Source organism: Procambarus clarkii, chromosome 23 (assembly GCF_040958095.1).
Source record: "Procambarus clarkii isolate CNS0578487 chromosome 23, FALCON_Pclarkii_2.0, whole genome shotgun sequence".
In the NCBI taxonomy this organism is placed as follows: domain Eukaryota; kingdom Metazoa; phylum Arthropoda; class Malacostraca; order Decapoda; family Cambaridae; genus Procambarus; species Procambarus clarkii.
In genome coordinates, this window is record NC_091172.1 from 37,623,785 (window position 1) to 37,644,639 (window position 20,855).

At 41.4% G+C, this 20,855-nt stretch overlaps 1 protein-coding gene across 1 annotated transcript in view; it reads right to left on the reverse strand.

The window, feature by feature from the left end:
• Positions 1-2,643: 2,643 nt before the first annotated feature.
• The window catches only part of LOC138367714 (sulfotransferase 1E1-like), a 30,780-nt gene continuing 12,568 nt past the window's right edge, over positions 2,644-20,855 (reverse strand). The window contains exon 3 of the mRNA XM_069329674.1: positions 2,644-3,538. Within this exon, the coding sequence (XP_069185775.1) occupies positions 3,441-3,538 (98 nt within the window). The 3' untranslated portion in view covers positions 2,644-3,440. The remainder of the gene's footprint in view (positions 3,539-20,855) is intronic.

A 20,855-nucleotide genomic window follows, 5' to 3' on the forward strand; every position in this document is an offset into this window, starting at 1 on the left:
TACCTATTATTATAAAAGTAGTCATAGCTTATAATACTGTAGCCTTCAGGTCTTTGGGCATTTCTTAGTTCTTCTAAATCTGAAGATCTCTCTTTGTGACGATGTCAACGTCATCTGTTGACCGCACCTGACCATATTTTATGCTCCTTGGTGGAAGGCTGTACAAGCATTTCTCTGCCTGTACAGGCTGTACAAGTATCTGGGTGTACATTTCTTTTAAAGAGTTACTTGTACATAATATTGAAAAATATTTTTAATGATAGATTTTGTCTAGTGTTGTTTAACCCTCTCCCCGTTAGGTTGTCTATTACTGCTAGGTTCGTGATAACTTTACCCAGACCTCGGGTTGGATCTGTGAGTTAAAAAGAGGCGCTACGGCCCTATAGAAAGAGAGACGAAAAGAGCCCAAGTTATAGGCCAAATAAGGCCGTAACACTCTTTAATTTGTATTTTTTTAATAACTGCATTAGATGGTCCAAAGTCATAATCCGTAAATTATTTCCTGCAAGCCTCATTGGTCAGTCGCTCTCCTCCCCCAACATGGGATGGGATCCACTTAAATTTTCAACAGAACTTATTATCATTGGCAAAAATCACATTTCTTTTAAAATTACAAGCTACCTCAGACGTTAATTGTGACGGGTTGAGATTTAAAGACTGCAAAGCACTTTTAGTCACACAATACCACTGCACCACCATGAAGTTCAAGTTACTCAGTGGCAAGACAAATACCCAATGTCTCAATTTGTGATGTATAGTCGTTCATCCTTTGCATTCCAGACATAATCATTTCATTCATATTATATACAGCACATGCACAACCTACTCTATCTCAACTCATTTGCACAGAACTATCAGAAAAGGCATAGAATTCATTCATTCATTCGGTTTCATTGGTTTAAGATTTTGAAGATGACTGCCAATAGCTTGTAGTGTTAAGCATCTCAAAGTTTTATTCTTATAGGTTGACTTTAGGCTGTTTGGTGTATAATGCATAGAGACCTGCACATCTTATCAAGGAAGAATATCTTTAACAATTTTATCAGGACTTAGAGACACATTCATTGTCATAAGATTATTAGTACAACAACTGAGCCAACTCACTGTGAGGAGCTTTTAGTGGAGGATTCAGTAAACAGTCAAAGAAGATTAGAATAAATCTCAATTTAATTTGAATAAAGATGGGGGAACATTTTTGTTTTTAATTGTGGTACAAAAAATAATATAAAATAAAACTATTCTCTCATAAATAGAATATAGTCTTAGTTCCTTTCTCATGATTATAATTCTGACAATTCTAGGACAACTCAAGATGATGTGTACAGCCTCATTTTGTACTACATCTTCGCCATTTTCATTGGTTTGTAGAAAAATTAGCAACATGCAAGGCATAATAATCATAAACAGGTCATATAAAGGCAATATAAAAGCTATGAGCATATTTGTTGTTAATGAAAATCCCTTCGCCCACAAGAGTTTTTAGAGGTTTAAGTCGCTCAATAAGTTTTTTGTGAAAGTTGCTGATGAGATCTGAATAACTGACCTCTATTCCTAGATATATATAAGACTCACACGTCTACACCGGCTCCATCATTTGTATAATTATAATGGGGAAACAAGAAACCTGGTTTTTATCAACAGAGATAATGAGGCCATATTCTACTATTGTCTTATTGTCTATTGTGAAAATGCATCAAGTAATGCTTGTAATTCAGTGTTACTGAGGGCCATAATACAAACATCATCAGCGTAACATATAACAGTTTCCCCTAGATTGTACAGGCAAATCATGAATAAGTTTGTGCATAAGTATGTTAAATAGTACAGAGCTTATGTGCCACCTTGAGGTGCCTGGTTCACGTGCAGACCTTCTTGTATTCTTAACTCCTTTAAATTGGACTCTTGCATGCCTCTTGGATAGGTAGCTCTTTATCCAACTCAAAGGAAAGCTTTTATTCCAAATTCATAAATTTTATCTAATAATATTTTACCGTTAGCTACATCGAAAGCTGACTTTAGGTCAACAAAAGCTACTTGTATCCTATCCTGAGAGCATACACAATATTCAGCAAGACGTGTTTGTGCACTACACTTGGGCATGAACCCATATATGTAGAGTAGAAGCTAATTTATCTCTGACCTGAAACTATACACGATTGAGAACAATTCTTTCCAACACTTTACATATGCAGAATGTGAGTGAAGTGGGTCTGAATTGTTGAGTTAGATTTTGGAATTGGTCCTATGAGACTTTGTGTCCATTTTTTTTTTTCAAGATACTGTGTGAGAGGTTCATTTGGTAGAGGTCAAGCAAAGAGTGGCCGGGGACACCATTCAGTTAGCTCATTGCATTATTTCACAAATATTCTTTATGCTTCATATGTCTTTAATTTAGTGAAATTATTCTCTGAAAATGTCTCCATCAACTCATAGATGACGGCTTACATCATATGACATATTTTGTTTCATACGTCGTGAATTATGTGACGTCACGTGACACATTTTGGTTCACACATGGGATGTGCTGCTTACGCCACATGACACATTTTGGTTCACATGTGTTTACTAGTTGTGTTTTTACGGGGGTTGAGCTTTGCTCTTTCGGCCCGCCTCTCAACTGTCAATCAACTGTTTACTAACTACTTTTTTTTTTTCAACACCACACACACACACACACACCCACCCCAGGAAGCAGCCCGTGACAGCTGACTAACTCCCAGGTACCTATTTACTGCTAGGTAACAGGGGCATTCAGGGTGAAAGAAACTTTGCCCATTTGTTTCTGCCTCGTGCGGGAATCGAACCCGCGCCACAGAATTACGAATCCTGCGCACTATCCACCAAGCTACGAGGCCCCTAAATCTTGTATGTATGTATGAATCTTGTTTCGTCACATGACGTTTATCAATACAGATTTTTAAGAAAACTTAGTTTTTCTTATGAGCCCTGTAAGTACCAATCTTTTGCATGTATCTGGATACTATTTATTAATAATAATCTTTGTTATGGTACATAAGAATCAATAATAAGAAGAATTTTTGAGCACATAAACTATCGTGCTCAAAAATATATCTTCAAAATATTTAGTTTGAGGGTAAACAATTGTTTTCTTTATTTACCTACATTTATTTTATATATCTCCTAATCCTACAAAAAACACAAGTAAAACTAAGGAGTATATCCAATAAAATAGTTAATATTTTTATATCCTTAACTCATAGGTAAAGAAGAAAGTATTAGGTAATAAACATATACGACCGGGGTTAGGATAACTGCGCACGCCAAGGGTTAATTGTACACCACATTATATTGACCTGATATTCTGCACTTCATTATGTTGACCTATTAACAGATTTTGTCGTTGTCACAATAGTAAAAATTTTAATTTTTTGTTGTAAACAGTAATTTATTTAGTTTGTTTTTCAGTGTATGGAATAAATTCACCTAAAGGTAATATCTGTAGAATTATTCTCAATCCATAGGTTCATCTGTTGATCCATCTCAGGTGAGAGGTGGTTCTTCCAGTCTCCTGTTTCACCTGAAAATATTAAACCTAATTAATTCACATGCAATTAAGAGAGACTGTAGGTACAGTGTGTTATTGTTCATTGTAAAGTTATAGATCTTTTACATGTGTCATATTAAAGAATACTGTTATATTATACGACTGATCATATGTTTTTATACATTTAGGATAAGAAACATTTCAATCCAAAAGAAAACATTACCATGTGTAATGACAAGACACATGCACTTAAAGTGAACTGAATGGGACTTCAATAACATATTCAAAACAAATCTGGCACTACACTTGGCCCAAAGAGACAACATTGTATAATGCATAATTATAACTCATAATAAAAGTTATACAACAGTCCATTGGATTTGTTACCCAAAACTCTACCTTCCAATCGCTTTATATTGGCGTTCCCATCACTACTATGTGTACAGAGGTCAACAGTTGAAGAAAGAGGCCCAGTCGTCCCACCCTGGCCTGGAGCTGAAGCCTCACCCTCTCTCTTGTGAGGCAAGTGTTATGACCACTATACCACATCATGCTCCCTCACTCATTATTGAACGTTGCGAAGGAAATAACATAGCCTATGTGATTCTGTATATCGTTGCTAAGTTCTCAGTTTCCACGATGACTCTACTTCAGTCTCCAAGAAAACAAGTTATTTGTAAAGATGCAAATGTCACAAGTTTTTTCCTCAGCTTGACCAGAGCTTGTAGCTACTTTCATGAGACAGATATGATCACATAACTAATGTTATAAACTATAGCTACCTCAAACATCGCTCTTGTTCACTAATACCCTCTTGATAATGGTCTAGGGTGAACACCCTTCCATTCTTATGTCTCGACTGTCATTGTAACAGCAGCTCCCAGTGACACCCACATCCACCAGTCATTGTAACAGCAGCTCCCAGTGACACCCACATCCACCAGTCATTGTAACAGCAGCTCCCAGTGACACCCACATCCACCAGTCATTGTAACAGTAGCTCCCAGTGACACCCACATCCACCAGTCATTGTAACAGCAACTCCCAGTGACACCCACATCCACCAGTCATTGTAACAGCAGCTCCCAGTGACACCCACATCCACCAGTCATTGTAACAGCAGCTCCCAGTGACACCCACACCCACCAGTCATTGTAACAGCAGCTCCCAGTGACACCCACATCCACCAGTCATTGTAACAGCAGCTCCCAGTGACACCCACATCCACCAGTCATTGTAACAGTAGCTCCCAGTGGCTAAACACCCACCAGTCAATGTAACAGTAGCTCTAAATGACTGCACCGCAAATAGTCATTATAAAAGTCGCACTCAGAGTCTACACACCCATTAGTAACTGTTACAGTCGCCTTGAGTGACTACACACCCACCAGTCGTTGTGACAGCAGCTACCATTGGCTACAATTCAACCAGTCATTGTAACAGTTGCTCTCAGTGACTGCACACCCACAAGTCATTGAATCAATCGCTCAGTAACTACAACTTCCAGTCATAGTAATAGTTGCTCTGAGTGATTACAAGCCCTATTCATTGTAACAGTAGCTTTGAATGACTACACTCCCACCAACCATTGCAACAGTAGCTCTGAGTGGCTGCACCCAACAGTCATTATACAGTATCTCTGAGTGACTACACACTATCCAGGCATTGTAACATTTGTTATCAGTCACTTCACACCCACCAGTCATTGTAACAGTAGCTCTGAGTGACTACACACCCACTAATCATTGTAGTAGTAGCTCCCTGTGACTGCACACCCACCAGTCATTGTCACAGTATTTCTAAGGGAGTACGCCCACAAGTCATTGTAGCAATAGATCTGAGTGACTACAAACCCACCAGTAATTGTAAAAGTATCTGTCAGTAAGTACACACCCACCAGTCATTGTAAAAGTAGCTCGAGAGGACAACACACAACCAAGTCATTGCAACAGTAGCTACCGTTGACAACAATTAAACCAGTCATGGTAAAGCTCCCAGTGACAACTCACCCACCAGTCATTGTAACAATAGCTCCCAATGACAGCACACGATCAGGGGGTTAGTGGTTTTATAAACTGAATACTGAACTTAACCAATACTTTACTTACTGGCGAACAGAGACCCCAACCACTCTCTGATAAAATAAGTTCGACCACGGCAACCACACTGCTGCTACGTCAATCTCTCCCCAATCCTGGAGTAAATATAATAAGTAGGGAGATCACCCTGTGTTACGGCCCTCTCGGGTCGCAACTGGGTTCTTACTCTGATGTTGTTAGAGGAAGGGTATCCGGCCCCAAGCCAGTAGTGGCTTTCAAGGGATGTGATCCGTAACGCAAGTAAATTAAAGGGGAAGGGAAATAAAGTCAAAACTTAATATAATATAATTATCACCGTCACCAATAAATAAGATATAAACGATTACACGGGGGGGGGGGGGATATAAACACTATAATACACGATGTAGTTTTCCTCCAAAGACCCTGGACGTTCACGGTGCCAAGTTCTTGGTGCTCTCGTGGCCTCACGACGAATCCTTCGAGAATGAGTCTACCCCGGCCACAGGCCAGCCAAAACACAGTTCCACTGGGGGCACCGTCGTGGAGGCCGTCAACCACAAGTCCAGCAGATAGCTGGCAGGTTCCGAATCAGCGACGCTGGTTAGGCCACTCCACGAGCGATACTAGGGTCGCGCCCTAGTCAGGAGCCTCGTGTGATACCACAGATCACTCTCCTTTCCACAACACCCCAGTGGTTAAGCATCTCCACCAGTCAGTCCCGGGTACGACAATCCTTCAACTGCCACTTCACAGGCAGGGTAACACCACAGTGTTCATCCGGGGGGCGACTCACAGTTGCTGCAGCAAACACTTGGTGACGAGACGGCTGCCTTGGGTAGACTGATCCAACTTCCATTACAGCAGTCCCAGGTCGACTCTGTAATCAGACACGTCATCAGTAACAGGGACACACAAAAGCACCTCACTTACAGGCTCAGACACAAACGCCCGACGTATCCACTCCATAGATGGCGTTGTTGTCTGGGCACCACCTCACCAGAGGTCAGCAGCGGCTGTGTTATGAACTAATCAGGACTGAAAACTAGCCCTCGTGGCCAGTACACCTCGTCCTCACCAGGTGTCGTCGTCCACTTGGAGGGGGTTTCGGGAGCTGACCCACAGATGGCGCGGTTGTCACTGCTCCGTGCTCGGACGCTGGATTCGGGTCTGTAACACCCTGTAATCGCCGTACACTCGGGGAAGAGTTTATCGTCACCTTTATGTGGGGGTGCGGCTCCAGTCTGGCCCCCTTGCTCATGAATACTCACCCTCTCGAGCCGCCGTCACTTCCCTACACTCTTCTTATTATGAGATGACCTCCTAATTCCCCTTTATGATGTTACTGAACTCAGTCAACCAATTTGCAACCGTCTCTCTCTTTCTCTCTCTCTCTCTCTCTCTCTCTCTCTCTCTCTCTCTCTCTCTCTCTCTCTCTCTCTCTCTCTCTCTCTCTCTCTCTCTCTCTCTCTCTCTCTCTCTGTCCTGTCTGTCTGTCTGTCTGTCTGTCTCTCTTTCTCTCTCTCTCTCTCTCTCTCTCTCTCTCTCTCTCTCTCTCTCTCTCTCTCTCTCTCTCTGTGGGAACCGACCTGTGAGATTTATATTTATTTAATTTATATGAATTTATATAGAATTTATATTTACGTTAATTTGCATACTTCGATAGCAATTTGTATGATGTTAAGTGGACTGTATTTCTGCAATAATCTCACAAATCGATCCTCTACACATTAGGGGGGGGGGTTTATATTGAATTTATATATGCAGCCAATCAAACTACAGTATTAACTACACATTAGTTTACATTGAAGAGGTTCCTTATCTTATTGTACAGCAGGCCTTAGTCCACCAGGTATAACCAGGATGTAGACACCAAATTATCCTCTTTGAGGTAGCTTCCATCACCCAGTAACTGGTACACAAAGCATGCTTCCTCGTCTTGACCTGTCAAAAAGGCGCTAGCTATGAAGCCAGAATCCTAATATATGACAGCTATATCAGAGAAAACTCTGTACATGGAACCATAAAGACCTAGGCTTAATTACCTTGTTTGAGTCGATCATTCGTGTTCTAACCGGTACGCCCTATCTACTGACATTAATGGCCAAAAATGATTAGATAAACCGCGGTTTCGGAAAGACACTTCCCTTGAGATTGATGACAGCGTGTTGATGATGGCAGATCACTACTCTGATCTTCCATAACACTTCGTCCAAGAGAATTTATAGGAGCCGTGATTCGCTCCACGACTCTGTGGTCTTAAACAATAATAATGGCTGACCAGTCAATCCTCACTGACGCTACTGGCCTACATTGTCCAGATGACAGTAAGTGATAGAAGGGTCACATTTACTCTATTTTAATTCTGATAATTAAGTTAATTTATATGAGATGTTTTTATGATGGTAAAGTCCAAAGACTAATGTATTTAAGAATAATTCCCACCATAATAGGTGGTGAATTTATAATAGTATATGGTAATGATATCCCATTTTCTATAGACGGAAATTCCACTACAAGTTACATTTTCTATGGGTTAACTTGTTTATACAACACAGCAATATTATCTGCCTGTATGATATTATTAAATGGTGTCGGATTTTCCGACATAATTCCCTGGGGGCTGCTCACGGGTCTAAGTCCTATTTAGAACAGACGAACACCGATACTCCTCCTTCGAATTATTAGATTAATTTGATGTTAGTAGTTAGTAATCACACATTTGTGCGTCTGTTCGTACAGGACGGATTTCCCATACTAGAGTTGCAGGGGTTAGAATTCTAATGCGATTTCATTTCCCTGTTAACTCTTGAACGGAAAAATTCAAGCCTAATTACATATTATTTAACCCAGAAGACTGAATGTGATCAAGTACTACAGTCAAGTATGATTTAGGGACTGCAGTGAGATCAGTGACATTAGATATAACTTGAAGTTTGTTTAGGTAACTGGTCACTGATATATAAACACTGAGGACCATGGAATACATCTTGATTAAATAATAAATGTATCAAATCAGTCATCAGATTTATTGGGGTTTAATTTAGTTAATTGATTCAGAAGATTGAATAGCTCATCATGAAAGTAAAGTATGGTTCTGAGACTGCAATAGGTTCAGTGACATTGGTCGCAGTGATTTGTAGCTGTTTAGGCTACTGTTCACTGATTTGCCACTGAGGCCTCATGAACTCATCTTCAGCTTTAAATGATGATACTAACATCAACCTCTGTTACTATAGTCAGCTGTAATCTCCTTAGTATAATGCTACTGGAGAAATATAATCAGCTGACAAATTTAGATTTCTATTGGTATTGTTTATCTGCAGCCATAGGTCTCCCCAGGCTTGATACTGGGCCTGAGAGTAATTTACCTCCTGCAGAGTTTAACATGGTTATGCCCTGATATTTAGTAGGGCTACCAATGAATCGATGGTAGTAGTCTGTCCCAACAAGGAGACCGAAGTCGGTGAGGTGATCAGACTAAATATTATCTGCCAATTTTATTCCTCTATTTCTCAGGAATTTGGCTGTTGCTCTCAGACCTTGAACTTGTAGGTCTACTGGTATTTTGTCCACCACAATGGCTTGTACTTGACAGACGTACCTGCCTAAACGTACTGATGGTTGTACCACCTGGTAGACTTGAGGTCCTGCATCTGTTACAAACCCTGAGATATTGAATGACATCTGGGCTACAGGCCTTAATTGTAGTTCATCTGCCAACTTTTTAGTGACATATGTTCTCTGGGACCCTTGGTCAAACAACCCACGGGTATGGACCTTGGCCCTCTTATTCAGGATGGTAATTTGGGCAGTAGGCAAAGTCGTATTACCTTTAGACTTTGCCGATTGGACACTCTTTGTTTGTTGCACCTTGCAGTACTGTACTGTGGTGGGAATGCTATCTTCCACCTTGGGGTTTGGAGACGTTGTTTTGGTGTCTCTGCACAATGCTGCATGGTGCTGACCTTTGTTACACCTATTACAGGTGTGTAATTGGGTATCACAGTCGTTGATGTTATGTTTCCTGAGGCACCTCGTGCAATGTTGCAAATCTTTAAGTCGCTCAACACGGGCGTCACTATCAGGAAAATTAGGGCAGTGGTACATTGAATGTTTCTCATTGCAGAACAAACATGTTCCATAGCTTCCAGTACCCTTTGGTTTACGTTCTTGGGTGACACAGTAACTATAGGCTTGGAGGGTCCCACTGCATATACGCCCATACTGCTACTGTTCCACTTTGGTGTTGAATTATATTGTCTAGATTGATTTGGAGTACCTTTGGTACTCTGTGGTTTACTATTATTGGTTTCTGAGGGTTTACTTGGTGGTTTTAATTTGTCATGTGTTCGTAATTGATGAACTACTGACTTTAAACCCTCAGATATTTCATTCATGGATAAGATACTTTTATTGTAATGAGCACTCATTTGTCTCAATATGTCCCTAGGTATTTTCTCCTGGACAATTATTTTCAAGACCGACTCAGCCCCGTTTGTATCTGCTGTCAGGCTGAGGGCATTGATCAATGATTCTACCTCCAGCTTGAAGACTTGGAGTGATTCAGCTGAAGGTAAATGGGGTAAATGCAACAGCTCATGAACTAAATGTGATGTTCTTACTTCTGGATCAGCATAATTGTCCTTGAGGAGTTTTACTGCCAGATCATAGCCGTCATTAGTTAATCTCAGATGGGATACTACTGTTTTAGCCTCACCTGATAATTGGCCTTGCAAATAAGAGAATTTACTACTCTTTGGTAAAGATTGTTTTGAGTCCACAAGGTCAACGAATTTGTTCCAAAATTCGTCCCAATCTTCCTCATCTTTTCCTGAGAAAGTGGGTAAATTAATTGGAGGGATTCGAGCTTCTGCTTGACTCGTATTAGATGCAACTGTTGTTGTTGTTGCCTTGTTCTGGGCAATTAATTTGACGTAAGGCTGTAATGTGGCCTGAGTGTGATCTTCATAATTCGCAAGATCAACCATAATGTCGTCTATTTCTGTTTCTGATAAATTGGTGTTGGCAAGTTCAGCCACATATGTTGCTATTTGGCATTTGATTTGCTCAAATTTACCTGCAGCTGCTTGATAATAGCTTTCCAGGTCAGCATAATCAACTTGAGATTGTTGTGACAAATCTTCACATTTCTTGATCTGTCTTGTTAAGTGGCCTTTAAGACCTGCAAGGGTTCTTTTCATTCTCCCTGCATTATCCATACTGGCTAGTTGGTGAAGCCTTGTGGGACTTGTACTTGGGTCGCTCATAATACTGAACAAGCACTGATGTTAGACTAGGGTAAAATTTCTGCACTCACTAGGCTGTAATCCTACCTCTACTAGAGGTTAGCACTTAAAATTAATACACATTATATATACAATCATACACACTAATGATTTGAGTGATAAACCAGTGTCATTGGAAGTACCTTTAGGTTAGCTCTTCTATTTCACCCTAGGATGGTATAGACACTAATTAATCACTCAAAGGTGTAATGATCATAAGTAAATTATTATATATACACAACTCAACTCGAGTTGATAAAATTTACACCCAAAATAGGGTCTGCACCATTCATTAATGGTGCTGGGTTGTTTAATATAGTACAACTAGACTATGGTAATGGGACTAGGATGAACAATAAATAGTTCAACTAGTCAATGGTAATATCCTACCCTGTTGTGGGTTGGCAATTAGTAAATATTATGTTGTGAACACTAGTGCAATATATATTAAATAATTCTCTATTTTGGAGAAATAATATGCACAATTATTGATAATAGCCTCTTAATTGCCTCTATGAAACTTCTAATATTATCAAGAAGTATTAAATATTATTAGTGACCTCGCGAAATAAAGTCCACAAAATTCGTGGATAATCTCTCGCGAAATTTAACACCACGAAACCCGTGAACAATCTCGTGAAGACACAGCCACTAATTTGGCTGGCTTCAATATTAGCGCTGTCATTTCACAGAATAACACGCCATCAAATCTGTGGGTGTGCATGAAACCGCTGATGAGGCTGATCTGAACTGAGGGGGACTCCTGAGCTCGCACGAGGCAACGCCGCCGTCTTTGACTGGCTTTGTATAAATCACACTGCACTAGTATATTTAATGAATCCACTGGTTAACTGGTTCATCCGGTACTAAGATGACCAAATAATCTGTCATCCGACTCGCAGATGACCAATAATGTGGATTCATAGGGCCAATAATCTGTCATCCGGTTCGAAGGACCAAATAATTTGGGAACCGACCTGTGAGATTTATATTTATTTAATTTATATGAATTTATATAGAATTTATATTTACGTTAATTTGTATACTTCGATAGCAATTTGTATGATGTTAAGTGGACTGTATTTCTGCAATAATCTCACAAATCGATCCTCTACACATTAGGGGGGGTTTATATTGAATTTATATATGCAGCCAATCAAACTACAGTATTAACTACACATTAGTTTACATTGAAGAGGTTCCTTATCTTATTGTACAGCAGGCCTTAGTCCACCAGGTATAACCAGGATGTAGACACCAAATTATCCTCTTTGAGGTAGCTTCCATCACCCAGTAACTGGTACACAAAGCATGCTTCCTCGTCTTGACCTGTCAAAAGGGCGCTAGCTATGAAGCCAGAATCCTAATATATGACAGCTATATCAGAGAAAACACTGTACATGGAACCATAAAGACCTAGGCTTAATTACCTTGTTTGAGTCGATCATTCGTGTTCTAACCGGTACGCCCTATCTACTGACATTAATGGCCAAAAATGATTAGATAAACCGCGGTTTCGGAAAGACACTTCCCTTGAGATTGATGACAGCGTGTTGATGATGGCAGATCACTACTCTGATCTTCCATAACACTTCGTCCAAGAGAATTTATAGGAGCCGTGATTCGCTCCACGACTCTGTGGTCTTAAACAATAATAATGGCTGACCAGTCAATCCTCACTGACGCTACTGGCCTACATTGTCCAGATGACAGTAAGTGATAGAAGGGTCACATTTACTCTATTTTAATTCTGATAATTAAGTTAATTTATATGAGATGTTTTTATGATGGTAAAGTCCAAAGACTAATGTATTTAAGAATAATTCCCACCATAATAGGTGGTGAATTTATAATAGTATGTGGTAATGATATCCCATTTTCTATAGACGGAAATTCCACTACAAGTTACATTTTCTATGGGTTAACTTGTTTATACAACACAGCAATATTATCTGCCTGTATGATATTATTAAATGGTGTCGGATTTTCCGACACTCCCTCCCTCTCTCTATCTCTCTCTCTCTCTCTCTCTCTCTCTCTCTCTCTCTCTCTCTCTCTCTCTCTCTCTCTCTCTCTCTCTCTCTCTCTCTCTCTGTCTCAATCTCTCTCTCTCTCTCTCTCTCTCTCTCTCTCTCTCTGTCTCTCTCTCTCTGTCTCTCTCTCTCTGTCTCTCTCTCTCTCTCTCTCTCTCTCTCTCTCTCTCTCTCTGTCTCTGTCTCTCTCTCTCTCTCTGTCTCTGTCTCTCTCTGTCTCTCTCTCTGTCTCTCTCTCTCTCTCTCTCTCTCTCTCTCTCTCTCTCTCTCTCTCTCTCTCTCTCTCTCTCTCTCTCTCTCTCTCTCTCTCTCTCTCTCTCTCTCTCTCTCTCTCTCTCTCTCTCTCTCTCTCTCTCTCTCTCTCTCTCTCTCTCTCTCTCTCTCTCTCTCTCTGTCTCTCTCTCTGTCTCTCTCTCTGTCTGTCTCTCTCTCTCTCTCTCTCTCTCTCTCTCTCTCTCTCTCTCTCTCTCTCTCTCTCTCTCTCTCTCTCTCTCTCTCTCTCTCTCTCTCTCTCTCTCTCTCTCTCTTTCTCTCTCTGTCTCTCTGTCTGTCTCTCTCTCTCTCTCTCTCTCTCTCTCTCTCTCTCTCTCTCTCTCTCTCTCTCTCTCTCTCTCTCTCTCTCTCTCTCTCTCTCTCTCTCTCTCTCTCTCTCTCTCTCTCTCTCTCTCTCTCTAAGCCCATAATCTAGGGCTGTCAATCACCTTAAATTGGATACCAAGTCACATTGGCATTGATGGTAATGAAAAGGCAGACTCACTAGCAAAAACTGCCACTGCTCTATCTGTTGTACAGTTCAAATACCTCCAAGTTTCTCACAGATTATGCAGCAAATCTAGAAGAAAATATTCTCAACTATCAAAAGTCGCCACAGAGGTAAAGTAGCGGAAGGAAGATCCACTGCGATATGGTACGAACAAGCTACTGGTTACTCATCTTTCAAGCCTGGCAAAAAGATATCCAGAGACACTGCAGTAGCCATACAAATTGCTGGAAGGTAATGAACCCAATAGTTAACTTTTTATTCTAGCATAGTTGAGGCAGTTGATAGTGGTATGGATTGTGATGTTGTGTACCTTGACTTTAGCAAAGCTTTTGATACAGTACCACATGAAATACCGATTAAAATGATAGAGGCTCATGGTATTGGGGGGTGCTATATTAAGTTGGATTAGGACATGGCTAAGAACATAAAAACATAAGAACAAAGGCAACTGCAGAAGGCCTATTGGCCCATACGAGGCAGTTCCTATTTATAACCACCCAATCCCACTCATATACATGTCCAACCCGCGCTTGAAACAATCTAGGGACCCCACCTCCACCACGTTACGCAGCAATTGGTTCCACAAATCCACAACCCTGTTACCGAACCACAGGGTTACTGAACCAGTATTTACCCAAGTCTTTCCTAAATCTAAACTTATCCAATTTATACCCATTGTTTTGTGTTGATACTTTTAGTACCCTATTAATATCCCCTTTGTTATGTCCATTCATCCACTTGCAAACCTCTATCATGTCACCCCTAACTCTTCGCCTTTCCAGTGAATGCAACTTAAGCTTTGTTAATCTTTCTTCATATGAAAGATTTCTAATTTGGGTAATTAACTTAGACATCCTACGCTGGACATGTTCAAGTGAATTTATATCCATTCTATAATACGGCGACCAAAACTGAACTGCATAATCTAAATGGGGCCTAACCAGAGCAAGATATAGCATAAGAACCACACCAGGTGTCTTGTTACTAACGCTTCGATTAATAAATCCCAGTGTCATATTTGCCTTATTACGAACATTCATGCATTGATTCATTTGTTTTAAATTCTTACTAATCATAACTGCCAGATCCCTTTCGCAATCCGAATTTGCAATCTCAACACCATCTAGCTCGTATCTTGTAACTCTATCATCATTACCTAGCCTCAGAACTTTACATTTATCAGCATTAAACTGCATCTGCCAATCCTTTGACCATTTCAAAATCCTATTTAGATCAACTTGAAGTGGTAGTGAGTCTTCTTCCGAATTAATTTCCCCATTGATTTTTGTATCATCGGCAAATTTGCAATTGTTGCTACTCAAACCTGAATCTAAATCATTTATATAAATTATAAACAACAGAGATCCCAGGACAGCCTTGAGGCACTCCACTTTTTTGGAGTGGAGTGAGAGAGAGAGAGAGAGAGAGAGAGAGAGAGAGAGAGAGAGAGAGAGAGAGAGAGAGAGAGAGAGAGAGAGAGAGAGAGGGAGAGGGAGAGACAGAGAGGGAGAGGGAGAGAGAGAGAGGGAGAGGGAGAGAGAGAGAGAGAGAGAGAGAGAGAGAGAGAGAGAGAGAGAGAGAGAGAGAGAGAGAGAAAGAGAGATAGAGAGAGGGAGGGTGTAACAAGCTAGGTTTGTTGTAAGAAGGTTCCAGAAGGTTCCAGAAGTCTCGTGTAGAGACCTGACCCCAGCAACGCGCATCCCCCAGGGAATTCATAAGAACATAAGAACATAAGAACAAAGGTAACTGCAGAAGGCCTATTGGCCCATACGAGGCAGCTCCTATTCTATAACCACCCAATCCCACTCATATACTTGTCCAACCCGTTAATAATTACATAATGTATCAGTATTGTACAGCCTGTGATCTCCACCTGGCTGGCCACTGATACCTAAGTAGCTTTCATTTCATAGCTAATTACTCAACACAAAGCTGCTATTAGGACAATATCCAACTCTGGCCCCAGACATCACTCGGTACCCGTACTCAAATCTCTGAATATGTTAGACATTAAGTCTCTGCACATTCTCTCATGTGTATTATACATATATAAAACGCTAAACTATAATGCCAATCCTGATCTCAAAAGCTTCATAGAAGGTTGTAACAGAACCCATGAGCACCACACCAGAAATAAATACAGTTTTGATATTCCTAGAGTACGACTTAATCAAACTAGAAATGCTCTACAAATCAAGGGGCCCAGAATGTGGAATGACCTTCCCGACCATGTTAAAGACTGTACCTCTCTCAACCAGTTTAAGTTAAAAACGAAGCTATACCTAATAAATTCCCTGTAACCTACCTTACCCTTCTATTGTCAACCAATGTCTGTTTTTCTTTAAAGAGCGCTGTTTGTCGACATATTTGTATTTGTGCTGCTTTTTCATCTATGTTTTCATTTCTTGTTTTCATCTACTCATTATGCTCAATTAGTATTAAGCTTGTCATTTAAGTTTATCATGCCCGAAACGCTTTGCGTAATAGTGGCTTTAGGCATTGTATGTACTAGCTCTACCTATAAGTCAACCAATCTTTGTAAAAATTTATTGTATGTATGTACCTTACCTAAATAAAATATTATTATTATTATTATTATTATTATTATTATTATTATTATTATTATTCATGTGTCCGGACACCGGCGATAGGATTGTATTATTTAACTTTAAAGAGAGAGATATTTCTTGAAATGTTGTCACATTAACGTAATTCGCAATGAAAATAATTGACGCCTTTGTTCATAGTTTCGTATAATGAATCATCCTATAGTATTCACTTATTTAGAGAAATTAGCCTTCATTCATTTTGCATTCAAATTGTATTGTATAGTATTACTGTTTATAATATCAAGAGTATTCTAATTATTGAGTTAAGTCACCATCAGTGACGTCACGAGCCAGCACTACTCTTTATTGCGGAGTGACCTGGCGGTCATAGGTCACAAGGTTCCATGTCCTCTATTTCTCAAAGGTCAAAGAGCAATTTTGTAATTGGAAATAGCTCTTCCTTAAAATGCTTGGGTAATTTAACTTCAGTTAAAATAATTCAACCAATCTGGATCATTCAGTGCAAACAGAGGTTAATTGTTAAACTTAAGCCTTGCTAGTAACTTGGTAAAACTTAGACTATGCAGAAGGATACAATCAATGCTCTCGTCTGGGTAGGACCAGACGAGCATGGGTAGGACAGTGTGTTTTGAGAAACAACTCGGGCAGGTGGCCTTCCATCTTCGGCCTCCAGACCAGCAGTCCACCGCTGGTCGTCTATAGAAGGTAAAAGTTTGCTCAGAGTTTTGTAGTATAGGGATAGTCAATTCGTTGCCTGACTGGGAGTGCTCCAATTATTTAGATTTTGCTTAATTCTGAATAAATTAATTAGCTAGTAATTTGTCTTTTTATTAATTTCCATGTGTGTGTTATATTTATGTGAATTGGTCCTTGTCACGTGGTCCCCACGAGGCCGAGTTGAATTGGGCGCCGATTCTAACACCAAATCGAAATTCATCATTACCGTTGATTTTTAATTAATTCCACACTTAAGATCCAAAGTCATATGTTCCTAGTGGGGATCAAGCCCCAAGGTTGATTGGTTAGCATGATCGATCCAGACCTCGATCATTGCCCAGTGTAACTGGTCTGGTGGTGGCGGCGGAATGGCGACCCTTGGGTTTTGCTAGAAGCCTAGTCCACATCATACGGGTTGTAGAATCTCAAGCCGGTAAATCGTCTTGAAACCACGTGGCGTGGGGTCGGCTCAAGTGAAAGTTTTGGGGTCTCTTGGTAGAGAACAAAAGTAAGATACGGGTAGAGGGAGAGAAAAGGGGGTAAAGATCATTCAGAACCCCCCCCCCCCATGTTACAAGGGAGAAAGAGAGAGGGAGAGGGTGTTACGAACCAAAATTCCTCGCCCAAGCATGAAGCCGTGATGTCCACACCATGTGTGAGTCCCCTCCCAAAAATCCCACAACATGGACAACGCCATCTAGAGATGCCGGGAGATGCCGGCAATAAGTGCTGGATTCCTGTCCTAATCGGCTCGTGACGTAGCCGCTGCTGACCTCTGGTGAGGTGGTGCTTAGACAGTGAACGCCATCTATGGAACGAAGAGATGGACGTTTGTGTCTAAGCTAGTAAGTGATGTTTCCTAGTGATCCCATGTAGTGTCCCCAGTACTGATGACGTGTCTGCTTTCAGAGTCATCCTAGGACGGCTGTGAGGTACGTTGAATCAGTCTACCCAAGGTAGCCAAGGTCTCTTCACTAGTCTGCTTTGTAGAAGCTGTAAGCCACCCCCGGACGACCTCTGCTGAGTGTGTGATTGCCTGCCTGAGGAGTGGCATTAACGGGATTCGCCGTATCCGGGGCTGGTTGGTGGAAGAGACAACCCACTGTGGTGCCAACCGAGGAGAGTGACCAGCGAGTCACACGAGGCTTAGGGCTAGGGCTCGCAACCCTAGTATTAGTCGTGGAGTGGCCTAACAGCGAGGCTGACTAGTACCTGCCAGCTACAGGCTGGACTGTGGTTGTAGGCCATCACGACGAGGCACCCAGTGGGATTGTAATTTGGCTGGCCTGTGGCCAGGGTAGATTCATCGTGGGTTCTGGGCCACAGAAGAGGAAACCAGGAAAGGCTACGCAGAGTGAGCGTCGCCAAGTGATCAGTGTCTTCAGAGGAAGACGAAGATGTATATACTGTGTAGTAATAATTCCCTTTTGTGATTTTAATTTACATACGGAGGTGGGAAAGGAATATATATATAAATTAGTATACTTGTGTATTTAATGTACCTCCCCCGTTGATTTTACTTGCATTACGGAGCTCACCCCTTGAAAGCCTCTACTAACTTGGGGCCGGATACCCAAAAAACTAATACCATCAGAAAAGAACCCGGTTGCGTCCCAGTAGGGCCGTAACATTATTGGCATCCCCAGCGGGATCCGACCCCTTGTCAAGTATGTTTGACAGGGGTGGTGACGTAGTGCAATCCCCTGTGAATAATTCCCCTGTTTGTAATTATTAGGACGTTATACGTCCTGTTCAGTGTAGCGTGATCACGTGCAGTATTGGCGAGTGCGGTGCTCAGTGTGATTAAGTGCAATATTGGCGAAGTACAGTGCTCGGTGTGTTAAGTGCTCAAGTGAAGCGGTGTGTTAAGTGTTCATGCACCACTTAAGTGACAATGGCGGAGAAAGTGACTATTGAGGATCTGGACGATGTTCAGGACTTTCTGAACAACGAGGACTGTCTTGCCAGATTGAAATATCTGGGAAAGCAAGAACTTGTGCTAGTGAGTGCCTATCTGGAGATCAAAATATGTGAAAGTGATTCCCGTGTTGAGATCTTGTGAAAGGTTCACAAACATTTGAAGGCCGGGGAGAAGCAGGAAAGGGAGGCACAGAGTACAAAGGAAAGTGAAGTGGTAGTTGCCACTGAAAAGGAAGATAAAGGTAGTGACGGTGAAAGTGATGCAGGTGAACTGAATATAAGTTTTCTAACTGTCAGAATGCGTGCCTTAGAAATAAATAGTGAGATAGAGTGGAAGAAGTTAGAAATAGAACGGGAAATTAAAGAAAAGGAAATGGCAATGAAAGGAAAGGAAATAGAGAAAGAACGAGAAATAAAAGAAAAGGGAATGGAAATGAAACGTTTGGAATTACAAGAAAGGAAAGAAGAGCGAGAAAGAGAAGAAAGAAGAGAAAGAGAGAGAGAGAAGAACGAGAAAGGGAAGGAAAGGCAACACGAGTTAGAAGTGCTACGATTAGGTGGTCAGAGGAAAACAACGGAAACAAGTAGTTTCGATCCGGTAAGAAATATAAAGATGGTCCCAAAATTCACCGAAAAGGAAGTTTCGAAGTTCTTCGCTGCCTTCGAGAAGGTTGCTGCCTCTTTGGCTTGGCCAAAGGAGAATTGGGCCATCATGATACAGTCCGTCTTAACTGGGAAGGCCCAAATTGCCTACTCCACGTTGTCCCTTGATGACTCCAGTGATTACAACAAGGTGAAAAAGGTAGTGCTCATGGCTTACCAGTTGGTGCCTGAGGCTTATAGGCAGAAGTTCAGGAACCTGAAGAAGACCTCGGAGCACACGTTCACCGAGTTTGCGACCATCAAGGAACGGCTTTTTCAGGAGTGATGTGCTTCTCGGAAGGTGAAGACGAAAGAAGACCTCGAGCAGCTCATACTGTTAGAGGATTTCAAAGACTGCCTATTAGGGGATCTGAAGACATACTTAGAGGAACAACAGATGGAGACCTTAAGTGCAGCAGCCGCTATGGCTGAAGAATACGTCTTGACGCATAGGCCTTCTGTTAGGTATGTCCCAAAGACCTACTCAAGATATTCGGCCAAACATAAACCTGAGGATAAGACCTCGTAGTGCCGCCAAGTCAACTTCAGATAGTCCTAGGAGGTTTAGTCCAAATTAAGGACATAATGTGTTGGACCTGTGGAAAGAAAGGGCACATCGCTGCTAGGTGTCGTAGCAGAGCGGGTAACAATCCACGTAGGGAAGTTATGCTGGTATGTAGTATAGTACCACCGATGGCCACCCTAGAGAAGAGGAAAGAGTTGTTCGCCTCATATACTCCACAAGGGTATGTATCAAGTGACCACTTTGGTAAGCCCGCGGTAGTACTCAGAGACAGTGGAGCTGCCCAGTCTCTGATTTTGGAAAAGTCATTACCTGAAGGTGTATCAGCGAATGGGACACAGAAGGTAATCCTAGGTGGTTTTCCTTCCACATTGTATACGTTGCCCTTTTGATAAAGGTGCATTTAGAGTCCCAACACTTCAAAGGCGAGTGTAAGTTAGCTGTGGTGGACAGTCTTCCCATAGAAGGAATTGACGTTATTTTGGCCAATGACTTAGCCCTAGGTTTGTTACCTAACCATACCCTGGTCATGGAAGATCCAGTGTGTGAAGAGACAAGTCCAATTGCGGTAGTGCAAACAAGGTCTCAGGCTCAATTCCAGGTACCATCAGATTTAAATGCTTTGTTTGACTCTCCTCCTATCCCACAGGTTACGAGTAGCCATTCACCTGACCCGCCAGTCCCGATGCCAGTTCCTGAATGCTGGACTCGAGCCAGTCTGCTAGAAGTGCAGAGGAAGGACCCTCAAGTACAAAAGTTGGCTAATACCATAGAGTCTCCTACGAAAGGAGGTGATCTGTACATCTGGTCGAATGAAGTACTATGTCGCAGGTGTCC